The 27,538-nt window shown below is 44.9% G+C and overlaps 1 protein-coding gene and 1 long non-coding RNA gene across 2 annotated transcripts; one reads left to right on the forward strand and one right to left on the reverse strand.

Annotated features, from left to right (window-relative positions):
• Window positions 1-34: 34 nt before the first annotated feature.
• LOC144140942 (uncharacterized) lies at window positions 35-25,739 on the forward strand. Its single transcript, XM_077672435.1, has 3 exons — window positions 35-135; window positions 16,815-16,977; window positions 25,631-25,739. The coding sequence occupies exons 1-3, from the start codon at window positions 45-47 to the stop codon at window positions 25,737-25,739; spliced, it is 363 nt and encodes a 120-aa protein (XP_077528561.1). The 5' UTR covers window positions 35-44.
• Window positions 2,624-7,401, reverse strand: LOC144140941 (uncharacterized). The gene is made up of 5 exons (XR_013316396.1): window positions 7,295-7,401; window positions 5,975-6,143; window positions 5,634-5,779; window positions 5,425-5,547; window positions 2,624-4,374 (listed from the first exon to the last, which is right to left on the reverse strand). It is a non-coding gene; the product is annotated as an uncharacterized LOC144140941 (long non-coding RNA).
• Window positions 25,740-27,538: the final 1,799 nt, after the last annotated feature.

The following is a 27,538-nucleotide window of genomic DNA, read 5'->3' on the forward strand; positions in this document are numbered from 1 at the left end:
TAACTGACTTCACGGACGTTCCTTGCAGGTCCGCGGGGTCGATAATGATGCAGTACTGCGTCGTTTTGGCGATCCTGTTCATGACCATGGTCGTGGTCGGCATTGGCGTCTACTTCGCTTTCATCAAGGACAAAAGTGCGTCTGTATTTGCCACTTGCTGAATCAGTACTGCGTAACTGTTGCTTCATTTATTCACGTGCTGTGTAATGACATTATGCTGCATCGTTCGTCGATCCACCAGTCGATTTTAATTTATAACGCTACCCGTTAACATATAATTACCTCCTGTACAAAAAGTCCCAATTTTTCGTTACATGGAGGTTTTCGTCCCATGCAGGTATTGAGTTAATGCCCGCGTGAATGAAGCAGGGACTAAAACACAATGCTAGACATCAGTGACGGTGAACTTCAAGAATTTAACTGGGTGAATTGCACCTGTCACTTTCCCACGAGCTTATTCACTACACGGCACTCCAAAGAAGCAATTTCACTCCCCCCCCCCCCCCCGTATTTTTTTTTTTTTACTTTTCTGTGACTTAACACGTTTCAAGGGCCAAATGCATGCTGCAAGGGCAAGTTTTTATGAACTTCATGCTCTTTCCCGCACTAAAAATTGGTGGGAGCGTGCTAGCTGGTATACTGTACTCGGCGGCTTCGCTCTTCTTTTTCGCCGGCGCAGACGACATTTAAAATTGCGAGTGTGCCTTGGAAAGACGAAATTTTTCGTTTCCTGGCAGCAGAACTCACGGGACATCGACGAACCGACACCACAGGTAAAAGTGGAGACGCGCGCGACTACACGCAGGCTGGCAGGCCTAGCACCTAACCGTCACCACACTCACACAGGGAAACGCGTGGTAGTTTGCGGTGCGGATGAAATTCGCAAAATTAGTGCATTTCTCCAGCCGCTTTTTTAGTAAAAGGTACTAAAGCGCACAGAATTCGCTACATCAAGGTTCACCGTCGCGACGCCTTCGTTACACAGAGGTCGCCAACACATGGATTTCAAAGGGGCTGGCAATGGGGAGTTGAAAAGCTTCGATAAATCCAGGAATTCGTTATATAAAGGTTCGTTACATCCAGGTTTAACTGTATCACTGAAAATATATTTACATTTTTTCGCCACAGGTGAAGGCACGCCATCAGGTACGACGTAGGAGCTTTTCTACTGCTAGCGGGTCATTTGCGTGTGTTAATCTGAAATTGCAATCTAGTGCTTTCCCATTCATTTGCAGAATTCCCTGCCATAACGAATCAACAGTGTAAGGCTTTTTACCTACTCTGCTTGTAGCCGCGTGCATGATTGACATTTTTTGCAAGACCGAACCCGGGGCGTAGATACTGCACGAATATGATCAGAAGAAAACATGCAAACGGTATCACTCCTATTGAGAAGTGCCAGGATACACATGCAGGAGTTTGGCTATATAGTAAAAACGTCGTTAACTCACACATCATAGTTCTACTTCGTACGAACGCTATTCTTGATAAACTCCCCTGAACTATTATTGGCATGTATATTGAGAGTTTATAGTCTATTGCAACAAAAGGTACCGCTAGAATGTGTTTTCACGTCAAGAGCTGAATGTGCTAAGAGCAATCTGAGAGTTCACATTCCGTTGTCGATAGGTGGCGCCACGTGCTTATAGTCGCAAATAACCTTCGAAAATCTTGCGACCTGTGCTTTCAAAATCATCGTCACGCTAGAATCAGACTTCTGCTATTTCCTACATCACGACCAATAACCGTTATCTCGATAGTTAACGGCTGGCACTTGTGCCCATCCCCCATGGTGGTCTCACTGAACCATGATTTCTGCTACACGTTTCCGGCCCTGTGTGATCCTCGTACTGCCTGGCAAACAAGGGAGGTGCAGGTCACAGGGCTTAGCCGTGCACTACACTCTTAATCTGGTTCCACGTAAGATCCACTTAGTAACTGGAACTTTTTTGCAAAAAAGTTCCAGTTATATATTTGGAACCGTGTTCTACATATCCTGAAAATTAAGTGGAACAGTTCCCCACATATTTTTGCAACTAAATTATGTGGATCGGTGTTCCAAATAAAAGTATGCGGATCACTGTTCCAAATAAAAGGGTAGTTTAAGTTACTGGAACATTGATCCATGTAAAATGATTATGGAATTTATCCGGTGCGCCGTTCCAGGTACCTTCAGGCCAGCTGTTTATATAAAACGGTGTTCCTATAGGCATTGGGAAGCTGTCTATGGGACTCCACTTTTCCAATATTTCTGCTTTCCTGTCGGTATACACCGAGGTCATATGCCAGGCTGGCGGATGCATTGGTATCAGCAGAAAACCGCAAGCACCATTTTAACACAGCCTTGATCTATGACCCGCAGTGATACCAACAATTGGAAAGCAGAAACCACCGCAGCAGTGGGGTCCCTGACAGTTCCCAACAGTTGCCTATCGGAGCACAGTTCTATATAAAAGTTGGTCTGAGGCACCTAGAGCGGCACTGTCTTTGGCTTCACCCGCAGAATCCTGTTCTGGGTTTCAGCTGCATGTAAAAGAAACAATATACTTGCATTAAAATACGCACTAAACCAACTATTATGACTCATACACTGCTTTTCAATATACTATACAACTTTATTGGGTGTTAGTCTGCATACATTTCAGATTTGAATAGCTGTCTATTTTAAATTGCACAGAAAATGACCAACGTACAAGGAATAAATACCATAACGATAACACTAGGCTCCAAGTGGCATTTTCACATATTCACCTTTACTCAAAAACATGGTTAATAAAGACGGTATTAGGGGCAACTGCTTCACAAATAAATAGACGTGTGCGTCTACCGCGGCACTGACACAGACATTATACAACAGTGAGCATCAAATATGCTGTCTTAACAGATAAACCACGGTAATGCAAAGGCGGAATGACTCATTGCGCTTGCCATACTATGTTTACGCATAAATGTTTGGGAAAATGCAGTTTGCTATTAAATTGTAGGGAAAGGCCTAAAAACAAGCCATACACGGTTGTATTATCACAAACCTACAACAGTGCAGTGCAAGAGTTTAGGAAAACAACGCTCGAGCCAAGATTAACGATAAAACATTTTGACACGAGAGGTCACATGTGTCAGTATGCCACCATTAAAACATCATTATTAAAGATAGTAGTTTCCTGACACCAGACGTAAGTGGAACATCAAGCTATTTGTAGGCAAAATAGACTTTATGAGCGTCCTGAAAAGGCCTGACATAAGGCACGTTACTTGCCCAAACAATTTGTAGCTGTTTAAAATAATTCATCCCAAGAAATCTCACAAAAGCCAGCGTGAATCTTATATAATTTTGCAAACCAGGTAGCTGGAAGCATGTTACACATATTAAAATTTAACAAGCAGACTAATTATATACGTCATCAATTCAAGCGGCAACAAGTCAGACATCCGTAAGAAGCAAACAAGCCAGCGTTGAATCATACAGGTGACCAGTTTTACAAAGCAGACTTGAAAGCATTTTTTCCAGCCTCAACATTTTACCTTAGGTGAAACTCACAGTTGCGTGCTATAAAAACCCTCCCGTCTTGCTATCAGTGTAATTGTGACCAAAGCCCTGCTTCTGCCAAACAAGAAATGCAGCTTTGTTCAAAAAAGAAAACTTGTTCAAGCCAAATGCGCACATTTTAAATTCTTCTCGGACATGGGTGTCAGCTCATATCCTGTACTAAAATTTATCAATGAAGGCGGAAGCCATCTGCGTAAATAATCACTGTCACTTTTGCATCAGCAGTAGCACTGCCATGAAAAAAAAAAAAAATCTCATGAGCTACACTTGAATAATAAGGACGTTACAGTGAGGTGCAATGAACTACATTAACACCCACTATAGATTCAAAGGCAGCCAGCGCATTGTGCCAATGATGAAAAATAAGGCACGACTTCAGTGTTCAGCTGACATGAAACTTGCATGTGCCAGTAACTTAAACCACTTCATCTGATTTCACCCCCTTCATGCCTTTCATCTGACCTCCTTCATGCCTTTCAAGAGATACTTTAACCTTTACCAATAATTTAAAATCCCAAGTGGAGCTGAACACTTAAAGTATTTCAACAGAGATTCCAACTTAAATGACACCAGGCCACTGTCAAACTTCTCATGCTTTCCAAGAACTCCCTGCAAAAGTCCCAAGAACTCTCCAAAGGCACACAACCATATGAACATGATGACACGATGAAAAAGATGACATATGGGGCGAAGAGGATGACCACATCCTGAAGTGACAATGCAGGCGGCGAATCTGTGATGTGTTTCTTGCGGGCAATATTGATGCCGCCAGTCCCTTCTCTCAGAATAACCGGGCCTCGAGAAGACTTACTGCTCACCTCATGTACCTTCAAGAAAACAAGAAAATTTTGTTACATGGTTGCTTTAAATGAGTGAGTTGCTTAGTCCCTTTCATAACACAGTAATTGATTTAAAATCAGTGATTCCTTGGGTTTTTTCTGGGAGTGCTGCTAAAGGTGAAAGTGCGCTAAACAATATCACCACAGACAATCAATGAAATTGCCGTGATTCTGGAAGGTATCCAACTTTGCTGCCTCGGTATCCTGAATATAAGGTTTTTTTTTATCTTTGAAAGGTTTCGTTTATTAATCAAATAACAATTACCATAATCACCTTTCGGCATTATATTTTGCACACCTTCTCTCTGCAAAAAATGTTCTCTGTACTGTATAATGTGCTCCCTAGAATGCTGTAGTGAAACTGGCTTATTATAACTTACAGCTAAACGATGTTTCTACCACAAAGAAATAAATGGCCAATCACAGGAAATCATAAATATCGCACTGTGGCAAAATTTTTTTTTGGAATTAGTTCCCCCTAAAATATTTCCCTCTCGATATGTATTACCTCCATGGTTCGTAGTGGTATGAGGCAGAAGTTCAGCTGACTAATGCTGAACTAGGCTGTTGCACAATTTTCTTATAAATCCCAACTATAGCACATTTTCTTGCAGACGTCACTTTCTGCGCTCTAAACAATTCCCTTTAAAAAAATTACCCCTTATTTAACCACCTGTCAAAATCCAATGCAAGCATTACTCATGCTACACCTGAATTTGGGAGTATTATTGGTGCTACGGGCGTATTAACAGCGGGAAGTTTAAATTGTCAGTTGCCACCGTATTGTTGTAGCAGCAACCACGTTGGGCGTGTCCGTGGTGCTGGCAAATCACAACTCTCAAGGTGTAAAAGCTAAATATTTACAAAACTAAAATACAAAATAGTGGTTTTTTTTTGCCACTGTTGGAGCATCCGTAATAGGCGGAATGTGAACACAATGGCCAATATTGGCGTTCACGATAACTTCTTAACACTGAGATTTTATTAGGACGAACAGACCCAGAAATTGAGTCTCGCAAAAACAAAATGCCAGTTTACCCAACCAAAATTAAGACCCGGGTGTTTCTGCCAGGGCCGTCTCAAAGTGCACTTCCAGGAAAGTTTCGCTAACGTGTTCCGAAAAGCTCCGACTGTCACCTTGAGCCACAGGCCAAGCTGTCACTGAAAAGAAGTTTCAAACCATTAGTTATAAAGAAACTACCTAAAAACGCGCCATGAAAGACCCAAAAATGGCAGTGCGTACTTACTTGTAGAATGCAATGATTTCATCCCGTGCAAGAGCTTTAATGTGTTGCCTTCTGATGATACACTTCCAAGAAGGGGTCCAAATACAAATAAAATGGCCATATGCATTCCTTGTACCACTGTTCTAGGTCTATCTTCGCCCTATTGCCTAGAAAATAAACAGTACAAAAATATCAGATAATAAATTTATGCCTCGCTTTACCCAAGGAGCACGAGAAAATATTGAACAATGTCTGATTCGTTCCACGAAAGTATAATGTCTTTTTTACAGCGGAAGCCCTGGTAATCTTTCCTTGCTAAACAATTTGAGATATGAAAATATTTGAATATACTTTAAGCTCACCTGTCCTTGGTCTATGCGAACTGGTGAATATCTGCACAATATGCACAACTCAAAAAGTACTCTTTTGTGGCTTATGAGCTCCACAGAGCATTCATAATCCGCCACACTCTCCCCGACGACCCTTCAGCATGCCAAAGATATCTTCAGCCAGTGAATGCCACAGTCATGACTTCGCAGGAGCATGTAAAGAAAGGAAATAATTTGTTTTCATTTTTTTTTGCAGAGGAACAAAAACGTTTGTCACAACCTATCAGTGGAGGGCCAAATGTCTCCACAGTCAGCCATATACTCTTTCTGAACAGGTCATAGAGTATGAATACAGAATGTAGCAATCTGTTTTTGCAGTATAATTTCTACGTTCAAAGTAGAATAGAAATGAATTAATGTTTGCTGCACATCATGATGCAACAACTTTGCACCCGAGCGTTTTGAAAATTATTCCAACTCTCGAGCTGCCACTGACATTGATAGCATAAAATGGCAGGAATGGATTATTTTTAAACTTACTTTGTGACGTTACAACTTCTAATAGTCCACACGTGAGTTTTATGGGTAATTATTCTGAGGTCTCAGGTTACCACTGACATTGACAGCATAGAAACGGCACCACACTTTCTGCGTGTTTCCACCTGCCTTCCCCTCCACAAAAGGAACGTTTTGTTACTACGCTACTGCTCAGACAACCACTTTCCCTTGCATTTCACTACACGTCAGGGAGCCAACTAACGTTGACTAGTGTAAATAGACCACCTAAATTCATCGAAGGCATTGGAAGAAACAATGAACAACTACACACACAGCACAGATAAACGTAAGCAGTGCTGCCGCCAACGCCTTGAACGCACATCAACTTTAGACGGAATAGCGTGATTAGCACAGTAAATTTATGGCTCTCAGAAGACCAACACAACGCAATTAACACGAAAGTTTGAAAATACCGATAAGTCTAAAGACAGACGCTCCGACAAACATGTTGTGCAGTGTGTGCGCGTGAGACAATAGCGTGCGACTAACCCGAGAAGATTCAGTAGCGCTGACAGGCACAGCAACCGTCAATATACAACTAAGCAACACCTCACCGTAAGGGGGCATGCAGACTCGAGAAATGCGCGCACCAGCCACTTTCTAACTAGCACTAGCTAACGTACGCAGTCAGAAATGTCAAGCCGACTCCGACCCACAAACACACAAGCTTAAGTGAATAACGGCCGCAAACGTTCCCGCATCGAACAGGCAGCGGAGCGGCACGTTTATCGGACGCAGTGATGAACAAGTCAATGAACAACAACCGTTACCAGAACATAAATAAGCAGCACTGACCTTTTTTGCGCCTCCCGGCAAAACTTCACTTCGTCGAACAGTAAATACAGCCTGAGGACATGAAGAAATCCGCAGTTTCACGCCACAACCAAACTGGTAACCGTTCCCACCAGTCTGACCGACAGTTCATTTAGTACATCAGGCGCATAACGCGAGCAATCGAGAAAATCGCTACAGAAGGCCACTGGCGGCGCTGCATGCGGACGAACAAAAACTAGCTTCCGTAAACGTTGAGACGTAGGGGCGCTGCTGTCGTTAAAAGTGTTCACGCAGTCCCGTTTTTCCCTCATCGTCGTTGTACCCGTTGCTGTCCCACTATACCATGCATCAACGCAAGCGGCGCTGCCTTGTATTCTTTCCTGCATGCTGTCAACGCATGCGCACGGCATGCCGCACTGAAGTGGCGGTCGTTTCGTAATCGTTTCGGCCAACTTTTTCTTCCTGCGTGCCTTTGGCGATGCACGCCGACGCCGTGGCCAGTGACCAGTCCGCGGAAGAGATCACAAACTCGGCACCCTTGATCGCTTATATTTGCTTCGGAAAATGGGAGTAGGCCTTTAAGCGGACGTCTACGCTGCTCTGAGGCTGGAACAAAGAGCTCAGATATTAGCCAATTTAACACGTTAGTTGGGCTAAAGTTGTTTCTCTCCGTGGTCCGTGAGCGCGTGCGGTATGTGTGCATAAACTTTGATGACAGCTTTATTTCTTTCTTTGCAGTGAAAACAAAACGACGCTTCTTTATTGACTGCGTTCTCTTGACAAGTCTTTCCAATACCAATTATATATACTGCGACACTCTTTGATACCCACGTTATAGATAACTACTACCGCATAGTGAATCCAGTGTGATTACTCGCTAATTAGCGAGTAATAATACATCTGCCCGTTTTCCAGCAGTTTTTCTTCATGAACACCAATAGTGCAGGGGGGACCAGCAGGAGAAGGCAGGTCATTCGGTGAACTTGAATTACTACGGCAAGTAACAACATTAGGGTAACACTGCGAATTTTCGCGTACTGCAATGCATAATTTGAAATAAGAATGCCATTTCAGTATAAATATATAGAATGTAAGGCAGATGCCGCGGGGTAGATTTAGTTCTCCGGGTTTTGTGTCATTCTCCTCCTGCAAAGAGGCTTGCGTTTTTGCTTGTGAAAATTACTAGCCGGGACGAGACAAAATAGAAAAACTAACTACTAAGCATATAACTGCATGCGTAGCATGATGTGTGTGGTGTAAAATGTGACGCAGTTGGTTACCATTATGTATGTACCCCATCACAACATAAGTAACGTGCACTAAGTACCATTGAGCGCGTACTACACCACAGCGAGATGATGACTGAGTGTTGAACAAAAACTGCCGTTTCTGCGACGCTTTGTAAACCAAATGCATAAAATGTAATGGCCTCAACATGTATTTCGTAATGAAGATGTTCACAAAAGCACCACGAATTCTTCAGCGCTATAGGCACCGGTCACTGCTCAGAGGGCGCGACGAATAAGTACACCCAGCGCCGCCCCGCGGAGTCTTGAGCTAACTTCGGGTCGGTGACAGGCAGACGGCGGCCGCGCGTTCATATATTCGCACCCCTCGGTTTGTTTTTGCGATTCTGCAATTGTTTTTGAAAGGTGTCTCGACCTTGAAAACTGTTCTGGCGAATGGTTTCCCCGTGTCTCAAGTGCTTCTGTGCGATTTTCGCACAATTACGGAGCTGAACTACTACTGTCGGCCTCGCGTGCGCAAGAAGTTACAGAGATTGTACGTTCCCGCGCGCGTGTGCGCCGTGAAAGAAATTGACGGGACAGACATCATTGCCAAGTCCCATTCTCAGCAAGGGAAGCTTATTTACAGCGCCAATTCAGGTCAGTAGCAAGCCTATACAACGGCGCTCCACGACAGAAGCGTGTTTGTGTTATTGTTTCCTCTGTTCGCGCAACCACACTACAGTTACTTTTTCGTTTGCCCTTCTTCAGCTCGGTTGGTGTCGACACTAATTAAAAATGCATTCCAAACGTTATTAGCTGTTGACAAAGGAAACGCAGTTCCACAGAGTTCGAAATCAGCTGCGGAGCGGCGGTTGTCTTTACGAAGATTCCGTTTAGTTTCGGCTTCTATCTTGTGAGTAATGTTAGAGTAGTCTTAGCGGCTAATTGTGATACAGTTTGTTCAGGCCGTTCGGAATTCTCCGAAAAAATGTTTCCTCCTCCTCCCCACCCTCTGCTTAAACAATAGTAACCTCAACATTCAGAGTACGCAAAACGCATTAAAGAATTCTCCTCCCTATCCTCTGTTTAAACAATAATAACCTCAACTTTCAGAGTACGCAAAACGCATTAAAGAAGTCAGCGCGAGTGAATGCAACCTTCCCTTAGATAGCTTTCCACGCTCTCGCTTGGAATGCGTGGCCGAACTATGTACTACACGTCGGGGAACAAAGCAGGGCAGTAAGCGAGATGCGTATTGACCGTCTTGACATTGCTTTTGGCATCACCCGCGAAGTGCTGTGAATGCATATTCTTGTGCCGCCTTTTGGTATCCATTAGGTGCCGTGAATGTCGCTAAAAAAGGTTACTGCTGATAAAAATAGTGGCGGAAGCGGTAATACCTTGTGTTATGCAACTACTACGATGGCATGCGATTCATCGCAGCGCGTGATGTTCATGAACACTGAAAGCAAACGTTTTAGTTTTACGGCCCTTCGTGTCTGCGCTGCGCATAAACGGTAATCGTACTCATTATTTTACTCCTTCCACTGACAAAAAATGTCATGACTTTCTTACTTCCTTGACTTTTCTTACTGCTAAAATCATTTCTTGCGACGCTTATTCTCCCACGGCTGCCCGAGCGAGAAACCTGTACAGAACGATGGCAGGCTGCCTTTTGCGATTGTGGCTGTCCTTCGAGCAGCAGTAGCGGCGCTGCCACTAATTCTTTCCTGCAGCCTTTTGATCCTTTCGGACCCTGCAACTTGCAATTATAACTATGTTTCTTAAAAAACTTCCGCCACACAACGTCGAACCGCACGCAGCGCGTGTGTTTTTACGTGCGCTGAACAGCCGGTCGCGACAACCACCGACCCGGAGTTGCTAAGCGGCGGCGAGAGGCGGCGCTGGAGTCGCGCGCAAACTGCAGTGTCCGGTGCCTATAGCAGCTATGGCTTTGCCCGAACGGCATATGGGGAAAGGGAAGACGTTTAGTCCTTCTCAAATTGAAGTCACTGGTAATTTTGTACTTGACGCCTCAAATTAGAAAAATACGATGTTCACGAAGCGGTTTGGGTGCCGCAGAACACCTGGAAATGGGTTCCTGCGATTTCTTCTTTTGCCTAAGATATTCTCCTCTCGACATTTTTAATGCTTTGTACGGCGTTGACAAAAAAGTGGGATTTCGTTTTCTGTCAAAGGACATCACTAAAACTGCAGCTTAGCCGTATAATGAAAGTTAACTGCTGCAAGGCAGTATCATAGATGTCGGCGAAGTTCATTAAATTTTATGTGCGGTGTGCGCGTGTATATTAAACGCGCACGTGAATCTTGGGTCAAGAAGCACATAATATATATGCGGTTCATTGTTCCAGTTGATGCATGAAAGAGTGCATACTTCACTGCCGTGCACGAGTTATGTGGAACAAGACACGAGCAAAAAATATACAAACGCACTCTCCTCAACCGTTTACTGGGACATAAGTGGAACAGTAACCGGAACCGCCGACATCGCATGACCCCATTTCTTCGGTTCCAGATAAAAACCACGAACATAAACAAAACAAGCTGACGGTTCCAGATAAGATCCACCTATATGCCTCGTTCCAGCTATTCTTTCGTTCGGATCCACATAAAATATGTGGATCACCCTTTTTAACTGGAACTTATATGGAACCAGATTAAGAGTGTAGAAGCGGTTTACCTGCGAAGCCCTCCCTTCGCGCTTGGGACATAACTGCGCACTTTTGAAGCGCCCGTCCTCATCGAACAACCGTATCGCAGAAATGACCCTTTCCACTGCATCAAACCGAGAAATCAGAGCCTTGCCTGGACTGGACTGGATTGGATTGCTGAACGTTAGCTCACGATACGTATATCCTGGCATAGCCGAGCTAAGCCAGTGCTATTTTTTTTTAATGATGACCCACACGCGTTTATACGAGCAGGACATGGTAACGCCATGGCGGTCGGCCCAATATTACTTAGGCTTGGTGTGATTACAGAGCGTGGCACGACTAAGCTTATAAAACTGCTTTCGTCCGAAATCAAGTTGTTTGTGCATCTTCAGTTTTTCTATGATTATGAGGCTACTAAGCCCAAAACTACCTACTCACTTTTTATACGCAGGCAACAAGCTCCAGGATCCGCGTAAGCAATGTTTTTCTTTTCGGCTTTTTTCCCACCACGAACTACGAGAGTCGTAATGACGCATTTAGTAATGTATAATAAGCTGGATTATACCTTGCCTCTCCAGGAGGGGATCTGGCCACTCTGCGGTAGTATTTGGCCGAATCAACCAATGATATGGGAGAGCCCATCGCTTTGCGGTGGACACGAATGCGCTCATAAATGCTGCTAACATATGTGTATAAAGAAAGAGGCTTTAACGGCTGTCATTGGCATCCACATCTTTCTGCTGATCGCTTGCATTTGTCGAAATATGTGTCGCTCGGAGTTCCCTTCGTCCCCAATAGGAATAGGAGAGATAAAGGACTCTAGCTTTCGTGTGGGCCAAGAAAACCGCTGTCAGTTCCGCAGTGCTGAACTAGATAAGTTAGACCGTACCAGGAACGCTCCCCGGGAGGGTAGTATTCGGCATAACATTCATTACGATGCGAGAGGCTTTCGTCCGGCAGTGACGGGCTCATGATGAATAAGATGTATTAGTATTCATACATTGTCACGCAGCAGCAACACTTATGACTGCGTTCGTGATCATCTATTTACTACTTTCTGTTGTGCCTCAAAACAGGCCTTTCTTCAACCCTGCAGAATATCGCTGTGAAATAACCGCTGTCTATAAGGTAATACTTATTTCACGGCAACGGCGCCTTGAAGATGCCAGGGAGAAACAAAAACAAAACAAAAATTAAAGGGGCCATCAAAAGAAAATACAAGTTTGGGTAACTAAAAAGACTGCTTTGTCCAAATAATAAGTAAACCAATTTTGTCGCACAATTGATAAAAACCGAGATATTAAAGAAAACAGATGAAACAGTGACGACACCCCAGCCACAGTCCAGAAATTCTATGTGACGTCACACATAGATTGGCGATTGGCGTGTGTGCGATTGGCGACCGCCAACATTCGCCATGGTATGCCTTGACTGCTAACGTGGAGTTAACGCACTGATAACGATGTTTTTTTAGTGCTGGCCCTTATTACGTCAATCCGGCCCATATTACTTCACTGAAGCACGAAATTTCAGTTTTTTAATATTTATGCTTTTTTTCGCATAGAGAACATTTTACCGACTGGGATGGAACTGAGTGAGCCACAAAAGAGAAGTTCTCACAAATTGAACAGAGTTATATATTGCCTATAGTGGCCCCTTTTAAGCTTGGTATGAAACATTCGTAGCTAAAGTAACTAACTTGACCGAAGTGATAAAACTACAGTTCCCCCCTTGATTGACGATGTTTTTAGAAATGGCTCTTATTACCTTACTGTATTGCAAGCTAACCTGTTCGCAGCATTTGAGCGTCTGCAATAGGATTACAGGTTGCAATCTCAAAGCCGCGCCAAAGCAATGCTATCACGGGAAAATACGTGTTTGTTGGAACTTCAAAGAAGCGGAATGGTTCTGCAATCTGAAAGTTCGAAAGTAGAACCTGACACCATACGCTGACACAACGACATATATAGATTAAACGTGAGCGTCTACTAAGGGCCCAGTGATTAACAGAACAAAGAAAGCTTGCGGGAAGGCTTCTAAAATGTGTCTCTTAAGGGCAGTTTTCTTTTTATTACTCAAGAGTTGTGGACGCAGGGATATCCCGCCTTACGTCACAGCGCCAGTTTGACGCGCAGCTTGATAGGCGCACTCAGAGAAAACATGAACAGGTGGGAGCGCCACCTCGCAAAGGCTGGACAAACCCTGTAAATGTATCATTATTTCATTATACAGTAAACTCCTGCTACGAAGAACTCGAAGGTACCGTGAATATTCGTTCGCAGTATCAGAAATTCGTCTTAAGCGGACGTTTTTTTCGTTGTGCGCGTTAAACGGAGCAGGTGGCTTTGTTCGTTTTAACCACGAAATTAACCGCGAGTTCGTCTTAAAGGGAGTGTACTCTAGTATCTGCAAAGACGCGCTGCCGACCGGGACACAGCCCGAGAGTAGCGTAGCCTATTTATGGCGTATTCGATTGGCCGCTCCGGTCCACTGGCTCGGAGTCGCCAGATGCAAAGGTGACTCGCAATCAGAGCGCGAGAGGCAGCGTACCAACCGAATGCATCGGCGATCTCGGAGCAGCTAAGGCCTTAGGAGCAGCGCTCCTGTAGCGCCACCATGCAGCCAGGGCGGGAAGCCGCCAGGTAAACCGCGGCGTTTTGTGTCACGTGACCCGTCCTCCCGTCCAGATCGCGCCACGCTCTCACTTCGAAGTAAGAGCGGTCGGGAGCACTGAGCGGTCGGGAGTAAGAGCACTGATGTCCACTTAGTGGAGATCAGTGGTCGGGAGCGCTCCGAGTCGGAGGCTGACGTTCCGAAAGAACCAACCGAAGGCAGATCGAGCGCTCGAATTCCACCAACCGAAGGCGCGGCCGCTTTTCAGAGCACTCCAGAGCGCTGGTAAACGCCAAACCAAATACGCCATTAGTGACGCTACCCGTGAGACGGTAGCGCACGCGGAGGCTAGAGCGCTGGAAAGAGCAAGAGAGTAACAGACAAGTGGATGCCTCCCCATTTTCGGCTGACGCGGCAGGTGACGTTACACAGGCGGCGTTGGTTAGACTCTCGCACCCACAGCCCGGGAAACTTAAGAGCGAACGTTTCCTTCTCGCCTCTTCATATCATTTCAACATCCCTCCGGATCGACGGGTCGTCGGAGCTTCGTAACACAGCCACACTTTGCACTAGCAGGGACAAATAATCGTGTTTTCCTGCGCTTCATTCGCATTCTATCCCAAGAAGCGTTGATTTCACAGTTGGACTGTGGTTGAGGCAATATTATTGGATCAGTGGAGAAGATATCGATGATCGAACCACGTATGCGCAGCACAACCCAGAATACGCGCCTATCTTGCCAGTCTATGCCAGTATACGCCAGTCTTGTGTGGTGACGTTCTGGGTTTGTCACGTTCTCGGCTTCTCGGCTGCAGAAGAGGGCAGCTCGCCCCTGCTGTGCTCATTGGACGGGCGGCGCGACTTCGAATGGCCGCTCTACCTGTGCTCGCACCTGGTCTACCTGTCGGCTGCTGTTCGCCAAACTCCGAACAGAAATTACGAAGCCTACGCCAAGGATGGCAGTAAGGACGCCCCCTACTCCTACTCTGGCAACACGTTTTTCAACTTTTTTCTAAATCTTAAATGCTTTCAGAGCGTAGTCACCAGACACATTCGGTACTTATAACAGGGGTTCACAAAGTACCTCAGTCAAGAGTTACTGCTCTATACCTTCCGAAAAAGATTTCTCTCTCTTTCCCGAGTCTTGAAGTTCTTTGAGCGCTCGAATTACGACATTACGGGAATGTAGCGGCTATCGGCTACTCCCTTTCTCGGCTGCAATAAACGCATTCGATAGCCACTTTAGAAAAAAAAAAGCCACAAAGCAAAGCAAAAACGGATGTCGGATAGTTCTGCTGTGACGAGCAAATCACGCAGTGCCGCTCTGTGCTATTGATAACTACAGCTTTGACTATGCTTTGGGGAAGCAAAGGAAAGGGTGAAAGCGTTTATCGGAATTGTCACAGAGTCCCTTTACGCGAATATGGTGTGGTTAGAGTTTCGCAAGTTTCGCGTATTTTTGATGTCCGCGAACGGAAACTTTATAACCTCCACGTGTCCTTGACGCGCGAGACGTTGGAAAATTATCGTAACGGGGTGTAGTGGTGACCGAGTGCTTCTAGCGTGTGCTTCTAGCGCGCACGCGCACGCACGCACGCACGCACGCACGCACGCACACGCACGCACGCACGCACGCACGCACACACACGCACACACACACACACACACACACACACACACACACACACACACACAACGACGAAAGACGACGATAGTCGACGGTAGTCGACGATGGTCGACACGAAGATAGTCGACGAAAGACTATCGTCTTTCGCCGACATTTGCAACGAAAGCAGCCAATTTTTTATTCAGCGCAGTTAACATTTCGCTCCCGTCGATAGTTCAGCTGTATAAACATGGTATGCCACAGCGATCGAAAACACTATTGCGCAGCATGCCGGACAAAGAAAAATACGATCAAGGAAACGCTTATAAAACTGGTTAGGTACTTGTGGGATCGCGCAAGCAGTACATCCTATTTCAAGCTGTGCGATCCGCTTATGTCCTCTTGTGTTGCTACAAAAGTGAAAACGCCTGCGTATCGAGATGTCGGCGCACCCCAAGGCTCCCCAAGTGGTCAAATCCAATGCGGGGCCCTCCACCATGGCGAACATCACGGCCCAGGTGCAGCTCCGGCGCGTTAAAGGAGCCATGAAGACAAAACACAACTTTGGTTCATTCGAAAGTTTGCCTCGTTAGAATCGTACTGACACCACTTTGAACGTACTCTTCGCTCAAATATATAATTAGGAAAAAAAGGGATGGCCATGCGACCCACTAGATCTTTTCCCGCAACAGAACCTATGAAGTCATGTGAGCCCAGCTGTGCGATTGGCTGAAGCCGGAAAAATCAAACGCAATTTAGGCAGAGCTTATAAGCTTGCCGAACGAGCTATCTGCTCCTAAATGCAATGCATATTCATTTTACAGCAGTAAGAATGGTGCGGTAAACAACAAAAGTTACGAAAATACACATAAACATAGAAGTACCGATGCGCACTGCTGTTGGTACTGGGCGAACTATGGTTGTTTTAGCTGCACAGCAGTCCGACGATACGACAACGGCCGATTGGCGTAAGCGACGTTGCCTTACGTGACCCTGTTTGTCAAGCATACTTCATGTTTTACGAAGCGATTCCTTTCTACCGTAACAAAACCAAGCCAGATGTAAATACTGTCAAAAACAAAGCAACGGCGGGGTGCTGACTATGCTAGCGCCATTTGAAAGGTTTGACGGCAAGCAAGGCTGCAGAGCCGAATGGCGCACTGGAAGTATACGCGCTGTTATGACTTCATTGTAGACGTCACCAAAACACACGATTTGGCGGGAGAATCAAAATTTTAACCTGAATTGATTAATTTCTCAGTGAGTACGGCATCATTTGATGCTGCATGCGAAAGCGCTGGGGACGCTATAAAACACGAAACCTGTCGGATAAAACAAACTTGTATTCTGTCTTCATGGCTCTTTTAAACACCCTAAATTTTTTGAATTTCTTCTCTCTTTTTTTTTTTTTTTTGCAGGTGACCAGAAGTTTCAGGAGTTTAAAGCCATTACGCGGGACGGTACAGCTGTCCAGAAGCTCGTGTCCTTCGACGTCATATCTATCAAAACGCTGTCGGCGACTGAAATCGACAAACTCTTCACAGGCCTCCATGGAGGAGAACTGCACGGCATCGATATTCGGTATATACCCAGCATAAACTTGGGGAACCTTCAGAAGGCTCTCAAGGTGCGTGTCAGAGCGCCAACAGAAAGGTGACGTCGCGGAGTTCGTACCGGTTTTTTTTTATTTTGTGCGTCTGTTGCGGCTGCAATATTACGTCCATTTGATTGAACAGACAGTTGAAAATTCCGTTCGCCCCATTTGCGGAATTAAAGCTAGACATCTAACACCCCCTTCTGGAAGAAAGATGGTTCAAACGCAAAGCTTTCCTGATACAAATGCAAAGTCCACAATCCACTCAGCAAAAGTCAAGATCTACGGCACACTGTAAAAAATTTTTGCTCGAAAAAACAGAAATTTTCTGGCAGCTGTCCTGCCAGAAATTTTCTTTAAGGTTATGTTTTCTGTTTTTCATGTTTCTGTTATTTTACAAGCATTTTCTGTTTCTCACTACAGAGAATTTATGTCAATTCCCTGTTTTCGGTTTCTCATGGTTCTGTTATTTTACAAGCATTTTCTGTTTCTCACTACAGAAAATTTAGGTCAATTCCCTGTTTTCGGTTTTTCATGGTTCTGTTATTTTACAAGCATTTTCTGTTTCTCACTACAGAAAATTTGTCAATTCCCTGTTTTCGGTTTTCAGTTTTCTGCGTTTTTATAAAACTTTTTCTGTTTTTAAGGTTGTGTTTTCCTCCAGAAAATCTGTGAACCTTCTGTTTTTCACTGGTAGCTTTTCTAAGACTATTTGTGTTGTGTATACATCGTTTTTTTACCAAAATTAAAATAATGTACTGTTTCACGTTTCTTGTTAAATTGTTTTGCTCACTTAACAAGTAAGGCTAAATTGTTTTGCTATGACTTATTTTGACATTATTCTCTGCTAAAATAAGTCAAAGCAAAAGTATTCAGCGCCATGACACAATTTCGGTAATGGTTCTTCATATAATACATGTCCTGTTACTTTTTCACATTTTGAAAGTACTGCAGTTGAATTCGCGGCTTTATGCTTCATGGGTGAGAATAATCATGCCTTGAAAATAAAACATCACCCTGTATCATATTGTTTGAAACTGCCCACACAATTACTGGTGTGCAGTACATAGCATAAAGTCACCACTCAGGCACACAAGAAAGCAGGATGAAAGTATCATTAACATTATTTATTTTTCTACCAAACTTAAGGCTGTTGCTACCAAGAATTAACTTAGTTACGAACAACGTATCAACAATCTCAAATATGAGGATCTGAGTATGAAAACAAAATCACAATTCATGATATTATGGCACAGTGAACAAAAGGAGACTTTCAGTGAAAGAGGTTTTGTTCGACTAGGAAGATCACCTTTTTTTCAACTTTCAGAAATACCCAAAAACACGTCATTGAGGCAAATCAAACTACTTGCAGAACGTAATCAGTGACGTTAAACTAAGAACACTTTTTCCACAGTGACATTAAGCTACAAAATGTACACATCTCATATTACTACAGTACAATACTACTACTGGGAGTGCTCCGATACGACTAGGAACACATTTTTTTCTACTTCAAAAAAAAAAGTCCATCAATAAAATAAAATCGCACATTTTTCCTGCTTTCTGGAAGCAGAAAATGCAACATAACGCAAATAACACGGTAATGAAAAATGAGGGAGGAAGTGTTGTGAGACTAGGAACATAACATCTTTTCCACATTAATGAAATCACAAAAAAGCAGAAAACATTTAAATGTCAATTCATACAATAGCAAAGTAACCAAGAATGCGGCACGTTTGGTGCAAGGCGCTTCCATAAGAGGCATTATAATTGCTGCTCAGGGAAACTGGAGTGGGGGGCCTAGTAGATTTCATGGTCTTCCACCACAGTGATCAGGGATGCGACATTTGGAAACAGGAAATGCTGCTTTTGCTTTGACTTCTCCACCTTTGCTCCATGTCAGGGTTGATGGCTGCTATAACCCTGAAACAAGAATAGCATACGTTCCGCATATAAAATACATGTGCACCAACAAACAAGCATCGTTTGCAGGGTTTTATGTATGGTATCATGTTGTAATAATAGCTGCCAGTTGTTTGAAATCAAGTGTTAAGCTAGCCTCAGGTGTTTGATAACTACATTCCGTTTTCTTGTGCTACTGAGGCGATCCAGACGTACCACCTGAGCAAAGGCAAGAAATATATATAGCAGACTACCAACATTGCAAGGGGGTGAATAAATACAGTTCACTGCATTTCTTCACTACCCGCTTCACAGTACACAGCGGGAGCAGTCAACCTCGATTTTTTCCCAAACGGCCAAACTGCTCCCGCTCACTGAGTAGCCAGTCAGTGTTACTTATTAATCACTATTAACATTTGCAGATTATCCTACGTAGCTCTATCAATGGCTACATCAGCCTTGGCTTCAGCCTAAGCGGCAGCGGTTTGCCCGGTTGAATGAAAATTAAGACCGACCTTCCTCGCGGAGTAACCTTTGGAATGAATGGACCTTTGTCCAGTACCGGCCCTCCAGTCGGCCGCCACGGTGATTCAAACTGGCTGTAAGGCACGTCCCCAAAAATGTTTGGCTTTCGGGGAACCTGTGCGCGAAATATCCTGGTTCTGCACTCCCTCCCGCACCCAGCTGTCACCCGCGCCTCTCAAATTAATGCCACGGTAGCAGGCGCACGCTCGCGTGACTAACCTGCAGTGGCCGAAGCACCTCCTTTTCTTTACTTTTTTTTTTTTTCATTTTCCTTGCTCCCTCACAGGTAGCCAAGTGCTCACAGCGCTCAGCGTCAAACATTTTTGACCCTTACTTTGAAAGCCTTTTTTGTGTGCATGTACGAACTCACTGCGAACTTCCCCGAAAGAGAAAATAAAAACGTGCAGCCCTAAGAAGCATAGCCGCTCCCCAAGCAGCAAGCTGAGGGGGCGCGCTTTTGGTTATTTGACCAGAGGCAACTGCCAATTATGGTGGACCGGCAGCCCGCGCATGTGCAGGTCGCCACTGGAAAAAGGCCCAATGGAACTTTTTCCAGTAGCGATCTCTTCATACGGGGCGTGAAGTGTAGCTACAGCTAGTAAAAAGGCAAGCCACGGCCACAAAAAGAAAAATAGAAAGAGGAAAGCTTGGGGAGACTCGAACCCGTAATTATAACATCCGCAAGCAGAGACGTAACCTTTACACTAAACTCCACGACGGAAAACCGCATCTGATCCGCCGAATTTCATTTCGTCTGGACGGAACTTTCAGCAACCCACGCTAGACAATGCCTATGTATAACCACAGACAACGCGCGAGGTGGTGTTGATTCGCGGTCACCAGCTGGTAAATATAGAGGATAAGGGGAACACCGCGCCTGCGTCGTGCGTGTAACATTCATCAAAAGAAAAAAAAACTCATATTAAGGCGAGCGTCACTACATAGGCACGGCACAACACTCTTGTCCCACGAGGCGACGTTTCGTTACGCTACGGGGCGAGCACTTCATAACAATCTATTTCCATCCAACAAGCCAACAAACAACAGTGCAGGCACGAAAAAGAGAGGCATAAACAGGAACTAGGCGCAGCCTCCACACGACATAGTTAAAATTTAATACTCACCTGGGAAGATGAAAAATTGAAGAAAGAAGCCCGCTGCTGTATCGTTGTGCTAGTACCTACAGGGCGGCCATTTGCAAAGGGCCGCATTTCAGAATTGCAGGAGCGCAACAAAATGACCTCGGCCGGGCGCTGTTCGACGGTTAAGTAAATTCTTGTTAAACATTTAAAAAATTGTTCCTATTTTCTTCTATTTTATGCAAATTAAAAGTACAACATTTTCACGATTTCACGCGTGTTATTGGTCAAGACGAGGAAATAACAGAAAATGTGTGTTTTTTCTGTTAACAGGTTTCTGTTTAATAAGCTTCACAAAAAACTTCTGTACGGCAACAGACATTGTATGTAAAAACTCGGTAAATTTACCGAAATTTTTTACAGTGCAACGCTGAGCTAACCGAATGTGATGTTATGATTTTTTATCTAATATAGTTTGTGGTTCGGGTCACCTGGATGTGATGATTCGGTTAGCTAAGCGTTGTCTTTGATTTGGGCTCCCCCTTAATTAAAGGGACCCTGCAACACTGTCGATTGAAACGCTTTCGCTCTTTCCTTCGCGTCTGGAAGCACTGCGAAATCTATATTTATCACCAGCTCGGAGGGGCACTGCATGATTTGCTCGTCGCAGCAGATACGCCTTCCGTTTCTGCTTTGTTTTTGTGGCTTTATTTTTAGAGTCTCTATCGAATGCGTTCATTGCTGCAACTGAAGGTGAAACCGGCCAACAGCCGCTACATGGCCTTAGTGACGTAATTCCAGCCGTTGAAGAGCGCCAAGGCCGGGAAAGAGAGTAGAATCTTTTGAGCGACTTTCCAAATTGTCTGATGAGCATAGAGCAGTAATTTCTGGCTGAGGTAGTTTGCGACCCCTTAATCTAGGTACTGAGTGTGTTGGGTGACTACGTTCTGCAAGCATGTAGGATTTCAAAATAAATTGAATGTGTTGCAAGGTCCTTTTAAGAGCCTGGCCTGATCGTGTCATCGGCGCGCTTCTTTGGGAATGCTTTCATCATCACCATCGCTCAGCCGTATGTCGCTCACCTGCATTCGTCTACCACAATGGAACCCGTTATGCAAGCAAAGAAATCCCACTGGTTACGCGGTGTGTAATTGATGTGCTCTTTGTGGAAACCCAATGCGTAAAGTTGGCTTTCGTGCAGCGCGTTGTTTTTTTCGACGTCGCCAAAAGTGAGACATAGAACGCTTTGGTTTACAAGAAGTGCTATAACAAGCCCCGATGTAGAAGGCGGCCAACAATTGCGCTATTCGTATTTGTTTTCTGTTTTTAAGACTCTTTTCTCTTAGATGTAAAGCTTTGTAAAGATGTAAAGATGAAAACCTTTTTATTCTAAGTGCACCCAACTTCAGTTTAATTAATTCAGCACCTACAGCTCAGTATATTCCTGATTTTACCAAGCGCGGAATAGCGTTTCGGATATATTTTTCCTGCGAAGCAGTCTAAATCTGCTGTAGCGTTCACTTGCATATATTTTGGTACCTAGTATTGAAGGGATGCTGAATACTTTTTTAAGCTTTTTTTTCTAAATCTTAAATGCTTTCAGAGCTTAGTCAATATACACTGCCAGTACTTAGAATATGGGGTCACGAAGCTCCTTAGCCACAAATTAATGCTCTATGCCCATCAGGTAACTTGGAAACCTTCTTAAAATATTTTTCTCTCTTTCCAGAATCTTGGCATTTTTTGAGCTCGTTATTGCAGCAGTGTGCCGCCTATTGGCCTCTTCCTTTTTGTTGTAGCAACAAACGCATTCGATAGCCGCTTCAGAAAAACGCCTTTCCGGACTCCCTTCGGTTGCTGCACCCAACAGCACAGCACCCTGGCATTCTGTTATCATTTACATTGCGTTGTAGCACGTAATGTAATGAAAAAAAAAATACACCATTTTCCCGTGGGGAACCCTGATGAGGATGCGAAGCATCATGGGGGTTCCGTGTGGTTCCATTGTGCTGCCGTTATGTTGAGTGATCTGGTGTTCAGTAGCGCCAGAGGGAATTCGGGTCCACACCGGTGGCAAAGGCACGCAAGTACTGTTGTGTTACGGTGGGTAGGCGGTGGTTCTTGAGGCGCCGAAACTCGTCCATCATGTTCTTGTCGATGTTGTCGTCTCTGTTGTAGAATCGGTAGTCTCCGTCAGCTTTGGTGAGATAAAGGTTGTTGACGTTGGTGCACCGGCTGAGAGCAACATACACGCCTTCCTGTTCGCAGCTTTGTCTTCTTCTCGCTCTTCTTCTGCAGCGGTTCCCCTGCGGGAAGATGACGACGGTGGTTGAACGCCAAGCTATCTCGTGATGGATTCTTTGGTTGTCCAATCCCTAGGGGCATCCTGCCGCAATCATCATCAGAGGCGCTGCGGACGGGGCGAGAGCAACGTACACGCCCTCCTCTTCGCAGCTTTGTCTTCTTCTCCTCCTTCTTCTTCAGCGATTCCCCTACGGGAAGATGACGACGGTGGTTGAACGCGAAGCTGTCTCATGATGGATTCTTTGGTTGGCCAATCCCTAGGGGCATCCTGCCACAATCATCATCAGAGGCGCTGCGGACGGGGCAAGGACGCGGTACATCCCCCTGAGCAAGAGATGCTTCGCGTCTAAAAAATTCACGCACCTCCACGAAGTGAATCATGAGTGGGCGAAGCTCTGGGGATAATTCTTACCGTAAAACACCCGTTTCATTGCCCACTCGGGAATGTAAATAAGTGACAGCGCGTGTGTACAGTAATACAATTCCAATCCAATACGATACAATTCAATTTAATCCAATCCAATCCAGTCCAAATTCAATCCAATTCATTTCAAATCAATCCAAATTCAATTCAATCCAATCCGATCCAATGCTCCTCGCGCATGCGCAACACTGTGTACACGGACGCCCAGGCACAGGCAAAGCGAGGTCCTAAGGTGCGTCTTACCTAAAAAAAAACATAACCTGAGGGGGACGTATTTGCTTCGTGTTTGTCAGAAGCCGAAGCGGGAAAGATAAAATTTCCCTGTTTAGGTAGCCCAATCAACATTTACACAAACGGGAAACCTGGGGAGGGGCGAAGCATGCAGTGTATAAGTGTATACTTGGCACCTTGGCGTTTCTTCCCGCAGAGATGAAACCGTTGGGGGGTAGAGGTACAGAGCTTTGCTGTAAAAGTCTCGTGTCTTTAAAGCACGAAGCTTTCCAGTGCGAGCCGTTGGAAAACGAGTGTCCCGGTATTTTAGTAGCGTGACTACATGACATTACGACGACATAAGATGACGACATGAGACGCCGACAGCCAGAGCCCCTAAGGGGCTTCGCCCCTCAAAAGCAAAGCAGAAACGGAAGGCGGATGGTTTTGCTGTGACGAGCAAATCAACACATAGGGCCGCTCCGCGCTGTTTATAACTTTAGCTTTGACAATGCCTCCAGACGCGTAGGAAAGAGTGAAAGCGTTTACTGGAAGTGTTGTCGAGTCCCTTTACAGGTACTGGAGATGCGCTGAAACAACTTTGAAATGCTCGTTTCTGCAGCTTCTACTATATTTGTTCGCATCGGCGTGAATGAACTGTTGACCACGCTGCTGTTAATTTGCTTCTGCCCGCAATTATACCAAATCTTTTTAAATGATTTTCCACACATTACTGAAAAAAATGCCGCAGTAGTGGCTGCTTTGACATATAGAGGAGACATACATAGGGCTCTTGGAGGACATAGCCAATGGATGTATGGTGTTGTGATTGTGATGTGCTTTTATTTGAACATTTTTCTTACAATTCCATCGTCATGTACCCAGTGCAGTGCTGTTTTAGTACTGGGGTGTCACAGGTGCGGGTACAGTTGAGAAAGCCTCTAATAGGACCAAGACATAAGCCCTTGGTTGTTTTTCTTTTTTTTTTTAGGGGGGGGGGGAGTGCGGAGGGAGGGAGGGGGGTGGATGGGGTGGATCACATTCCTATTAAATCTCTGCATTTTACAGCTTGGCTAAGTAGCGTGATAAGGCAATTTGCGGCTAACTGAAGTTCAGAAACTCGGCTAACCGCAATTTTTAAGTTGAGGCAAGTTCGTTGAAGCAAGTGAAGCAAGTATTTCTGCGAGGAATCCTTACTATTCTTACTATCAGTAAGATGACTTCACGAGCCATTCTTGCCCAATGCTGCCAGAACTGGAAACATACTCCTAGCGATATTGGTAACGCCACACTCAGTTGTTTCGAAAACTCTCAGCCGAACAGTAAGGTGGCTCAACACATGCTGTAAAAAAAAATATTCTAGTATCAGATCGTAAAAACACGTTGGGAGCTAAAATAATTACGAAGAGGCAAACATTTTATCGAAGGTGGAGAAAACGATAAAGGGTCGTACGTTTTAACCCCTCCTCGTAAAAATGGTCCGGTGCTGTTTCGTCCATGCGCCGTTTGCCAGAACCACCAATTACACATGCCAAACGGCTGGTAACAATCGACCACATTTTTTTTTAACACACACCGACCATGCGGTGACGATACCGACGTCTACGAATCCGCATTTCTGTTGCGCTAGACGGTGGTAACCTAAAAATGTTAATCAGGAGATAGCTAATGTGGGCCTTCATTATTTGATGCACTTTTCGTTTCAATAAAAGCTAACTCAGTGCTGACTGCGAAAACAACGCCAAAAACGAGAACATAGGCGACACAGACAAAGCGCTGCTCTTCGAAAATGACTGGCGGCGTGCGTGTGAGCAAAGACGCGCCCCTTCACTGTCCCCTAAAAGAAGCAGATTTTATTACAACTCGCTCTCTCGAAACGTGCACTTTTTTTACCACAGGGACTTCACCTGGTAGCTTACTTCTATCTTACATCTGTGCAAATATTTCAAAACTCAATCGTCACTACTCCTCTGTTTTTCAGCGCTCCATCTGTGCCAAAAATGTTCTCGTCACTTTTTTTTTGAGCTGCTTAAGCTTCAAACAGGCAACAGACGTTCACTTTGCCAAAAAGTGTTGAAGGTAGTGACAACTACTACTTGAACAACAACTAGCTCTAAGCGGAAACGCGTTTCTTTCTCACCCGTTCGTGAGAGATTGGTATACAGCCGCCTTCAAAATTCGCTTCTTCTCATGCAGGAACTTGCAACGCGTGCCAACACGAAGAAGTACATCGTCCATGGGGTGTTCGACTCAGCGTATGTGGCCGCACTGGGGTATGATGCATTTTCGAGGCGGAGGCCTGTAATCTTTGTTTCAAGCACGCGCGTAACTAGGGGCAGAAAACACGGGACCGAAAAAGAGGAAGTTGGGCGAGGTGGGGAGCGTGAGGGAAGGAAAACAACAATTCGGGACGAAAAGGGTGGGATTAGCGTCACTAAAAGCTTGTTTAGTGACGCTAGGTGGGATGAGGGAGCTGAGAAAGGGCGACGCATCGCGCGCCGGGAAATGGTGATGGCTTGAGAGCAGAACGAGCTTCGTAGGGCGCTTGCCAGGGGGCCAGTCAAGTAGCGGCGGGCGTGGCCGCAAAGTTCAACGGAAAGTTCAACAACAGAACAACAGAAGGGCTTTTGCATTCAGAGCCTTAGAAAGTTCTGAGGATCCGCCCATTTCATTCCTCGTTCTCTTCTTCCATAATACAATAAAATGCAATAGAGCAGAACATTATACTTATATACATCATGTGCATGATGCAGGTCTCCTAATGCAGCTTCGTCGGAACCACCTCGTTGAGAGGGCAAGCGGTGCAATGATTGATGGTTGATGTTTAGTGGCGCAAGGCCAGCAAGGGCAAAAAGCGCCAAGAACGAGTTATTTAGTTAGTGATGTAATCGTAAATACTAAAAGCAGCGAGTAAAAGTAAATCTGACACGAAACAAAAGACAGTACAGATGGCTGGTGTATAGGGCCAGGATGATTATGCGTGATAAGACGAGAGCTGTAAAAATTTCATCTCTGCTAAGAACTTAAAAACACGTTGGGAGTGCGTTTCTGGTGTGTGGCCTATCCGTAGTCTAGCCGGGGCGACTTCTGTGTGTCTGTTGTGTGAGTCAGTTGCGTAGCGTCCTGATTGGGATTTTATTACGTGTAGTTTGTCGTCGGTTTGTTGACTCCAGTGTGATTGCCATGTGTTACGAAGCTGTGTTCTGACGCGTGTCTTGAGGTCAGTGTAAGGTACTGTTATGTCAATTGTGTTCATGACAGCAGCCGCGGCGGCCATTTGATCGGCAGCCTCATTGCCAGCGATTCTACAGTGCCCTGGAACCCAACGTATAGTTATTCCAAGATTTGAGGGTATTCAGACATTATAACCTTAAAAAGAAGATTGATCACATAGTTTCTAGATGGCTTTCTTGATGACAGTGCCTGCACAACGCTCAGGGAATGTGCACACGATGGACATGGGAATTTTATTTTGGATGATGCGATTTGAAACCAGAAATACGCTGTACGCTTCTGCCGTGTAAATAAGATATGAAAATTCACTGTTTTAGTGACACTAAAGTTTGGTCTGTGCGCCGCACATGAGACACTGGAAGCAGTTTTCGACGCATCACTATAGAATTCTGTACACCTGTTCTTGTCCTCCAGAAACAGGAAGTGCTGCAGAATCGCATTCCTGGGTACTCCATTTTTTTCTACTTGCGGGAATGACAGGTCGCATGATATAGGACATAGATCCCATGGTGGAATGAAATTATGGATGGGTATCTTGTGCGGGCCCGAAAGGGCGACCTTGAATTTACAAGCCTCCTTCCTTACTCTAAGAGAGAAAGGTAAGAAAATAGATGACCTGTTTAAAAAGAGTTGTAAGTTTGATGTATCGTTCGTGATAGGATTAAAAGGATGGTTGGTGAGAGACACGACCTTAGATGCATACAGCAGGTCAACATACTCTCCCGCTGATGCCCTAGGCACCATTTGTCGCACTCGACATACAGACTCTCGACAGGGCTAGTGCGGAAAGCGCCGCATAAGAGGCGAAGGCCAACATGCAGCACTGGGTCGAGCATTTTCAGTGCTGTCTTTGTCGCCGACCCATACACG

Source organism: Haemaphysalis longicornis, unplaced genomic scaffold (genome assembly GCF_048455015.1).
Source record: "Haemaphysalis longicornis isolate Haplotype H1 unplaced genomic scaffold, Haemaphysalis longicornis Haplotype H1 scaffold_569, whole genome shotgun sequence".
Lineage (NCBI taxonomy): Eukaryota > Metazoa > Arthropoda > Arachnida > Ixodida > Ixodidae > Haemaphysalis > Haemaphysalis longicornis.

Bases quoted from the DNA above. Each gene is read 5' to 3' on its own strand.
- LOC144140942 (XM_077672435.1), top strand. From the start codon at position 45: ATGATGCAGTACTGCGTCGTTTTGGCGATCCTGTTCATGACCATGGTC. The intron at 136-16,814 runs GTGCGTCTGTAT...TTTTTTTTGCAG, and splicing joins CGCTTTCATCAAGGACAAAA to GTGACCAGAAGTTTCAGGAG. The intron at 16,978-25,630 runs GTATATACCCAG...CTTCTCATGCAG, and splicing joins CTGCACGGCATCGATATTCG to GAACTTGCAACGCGTGCCAA.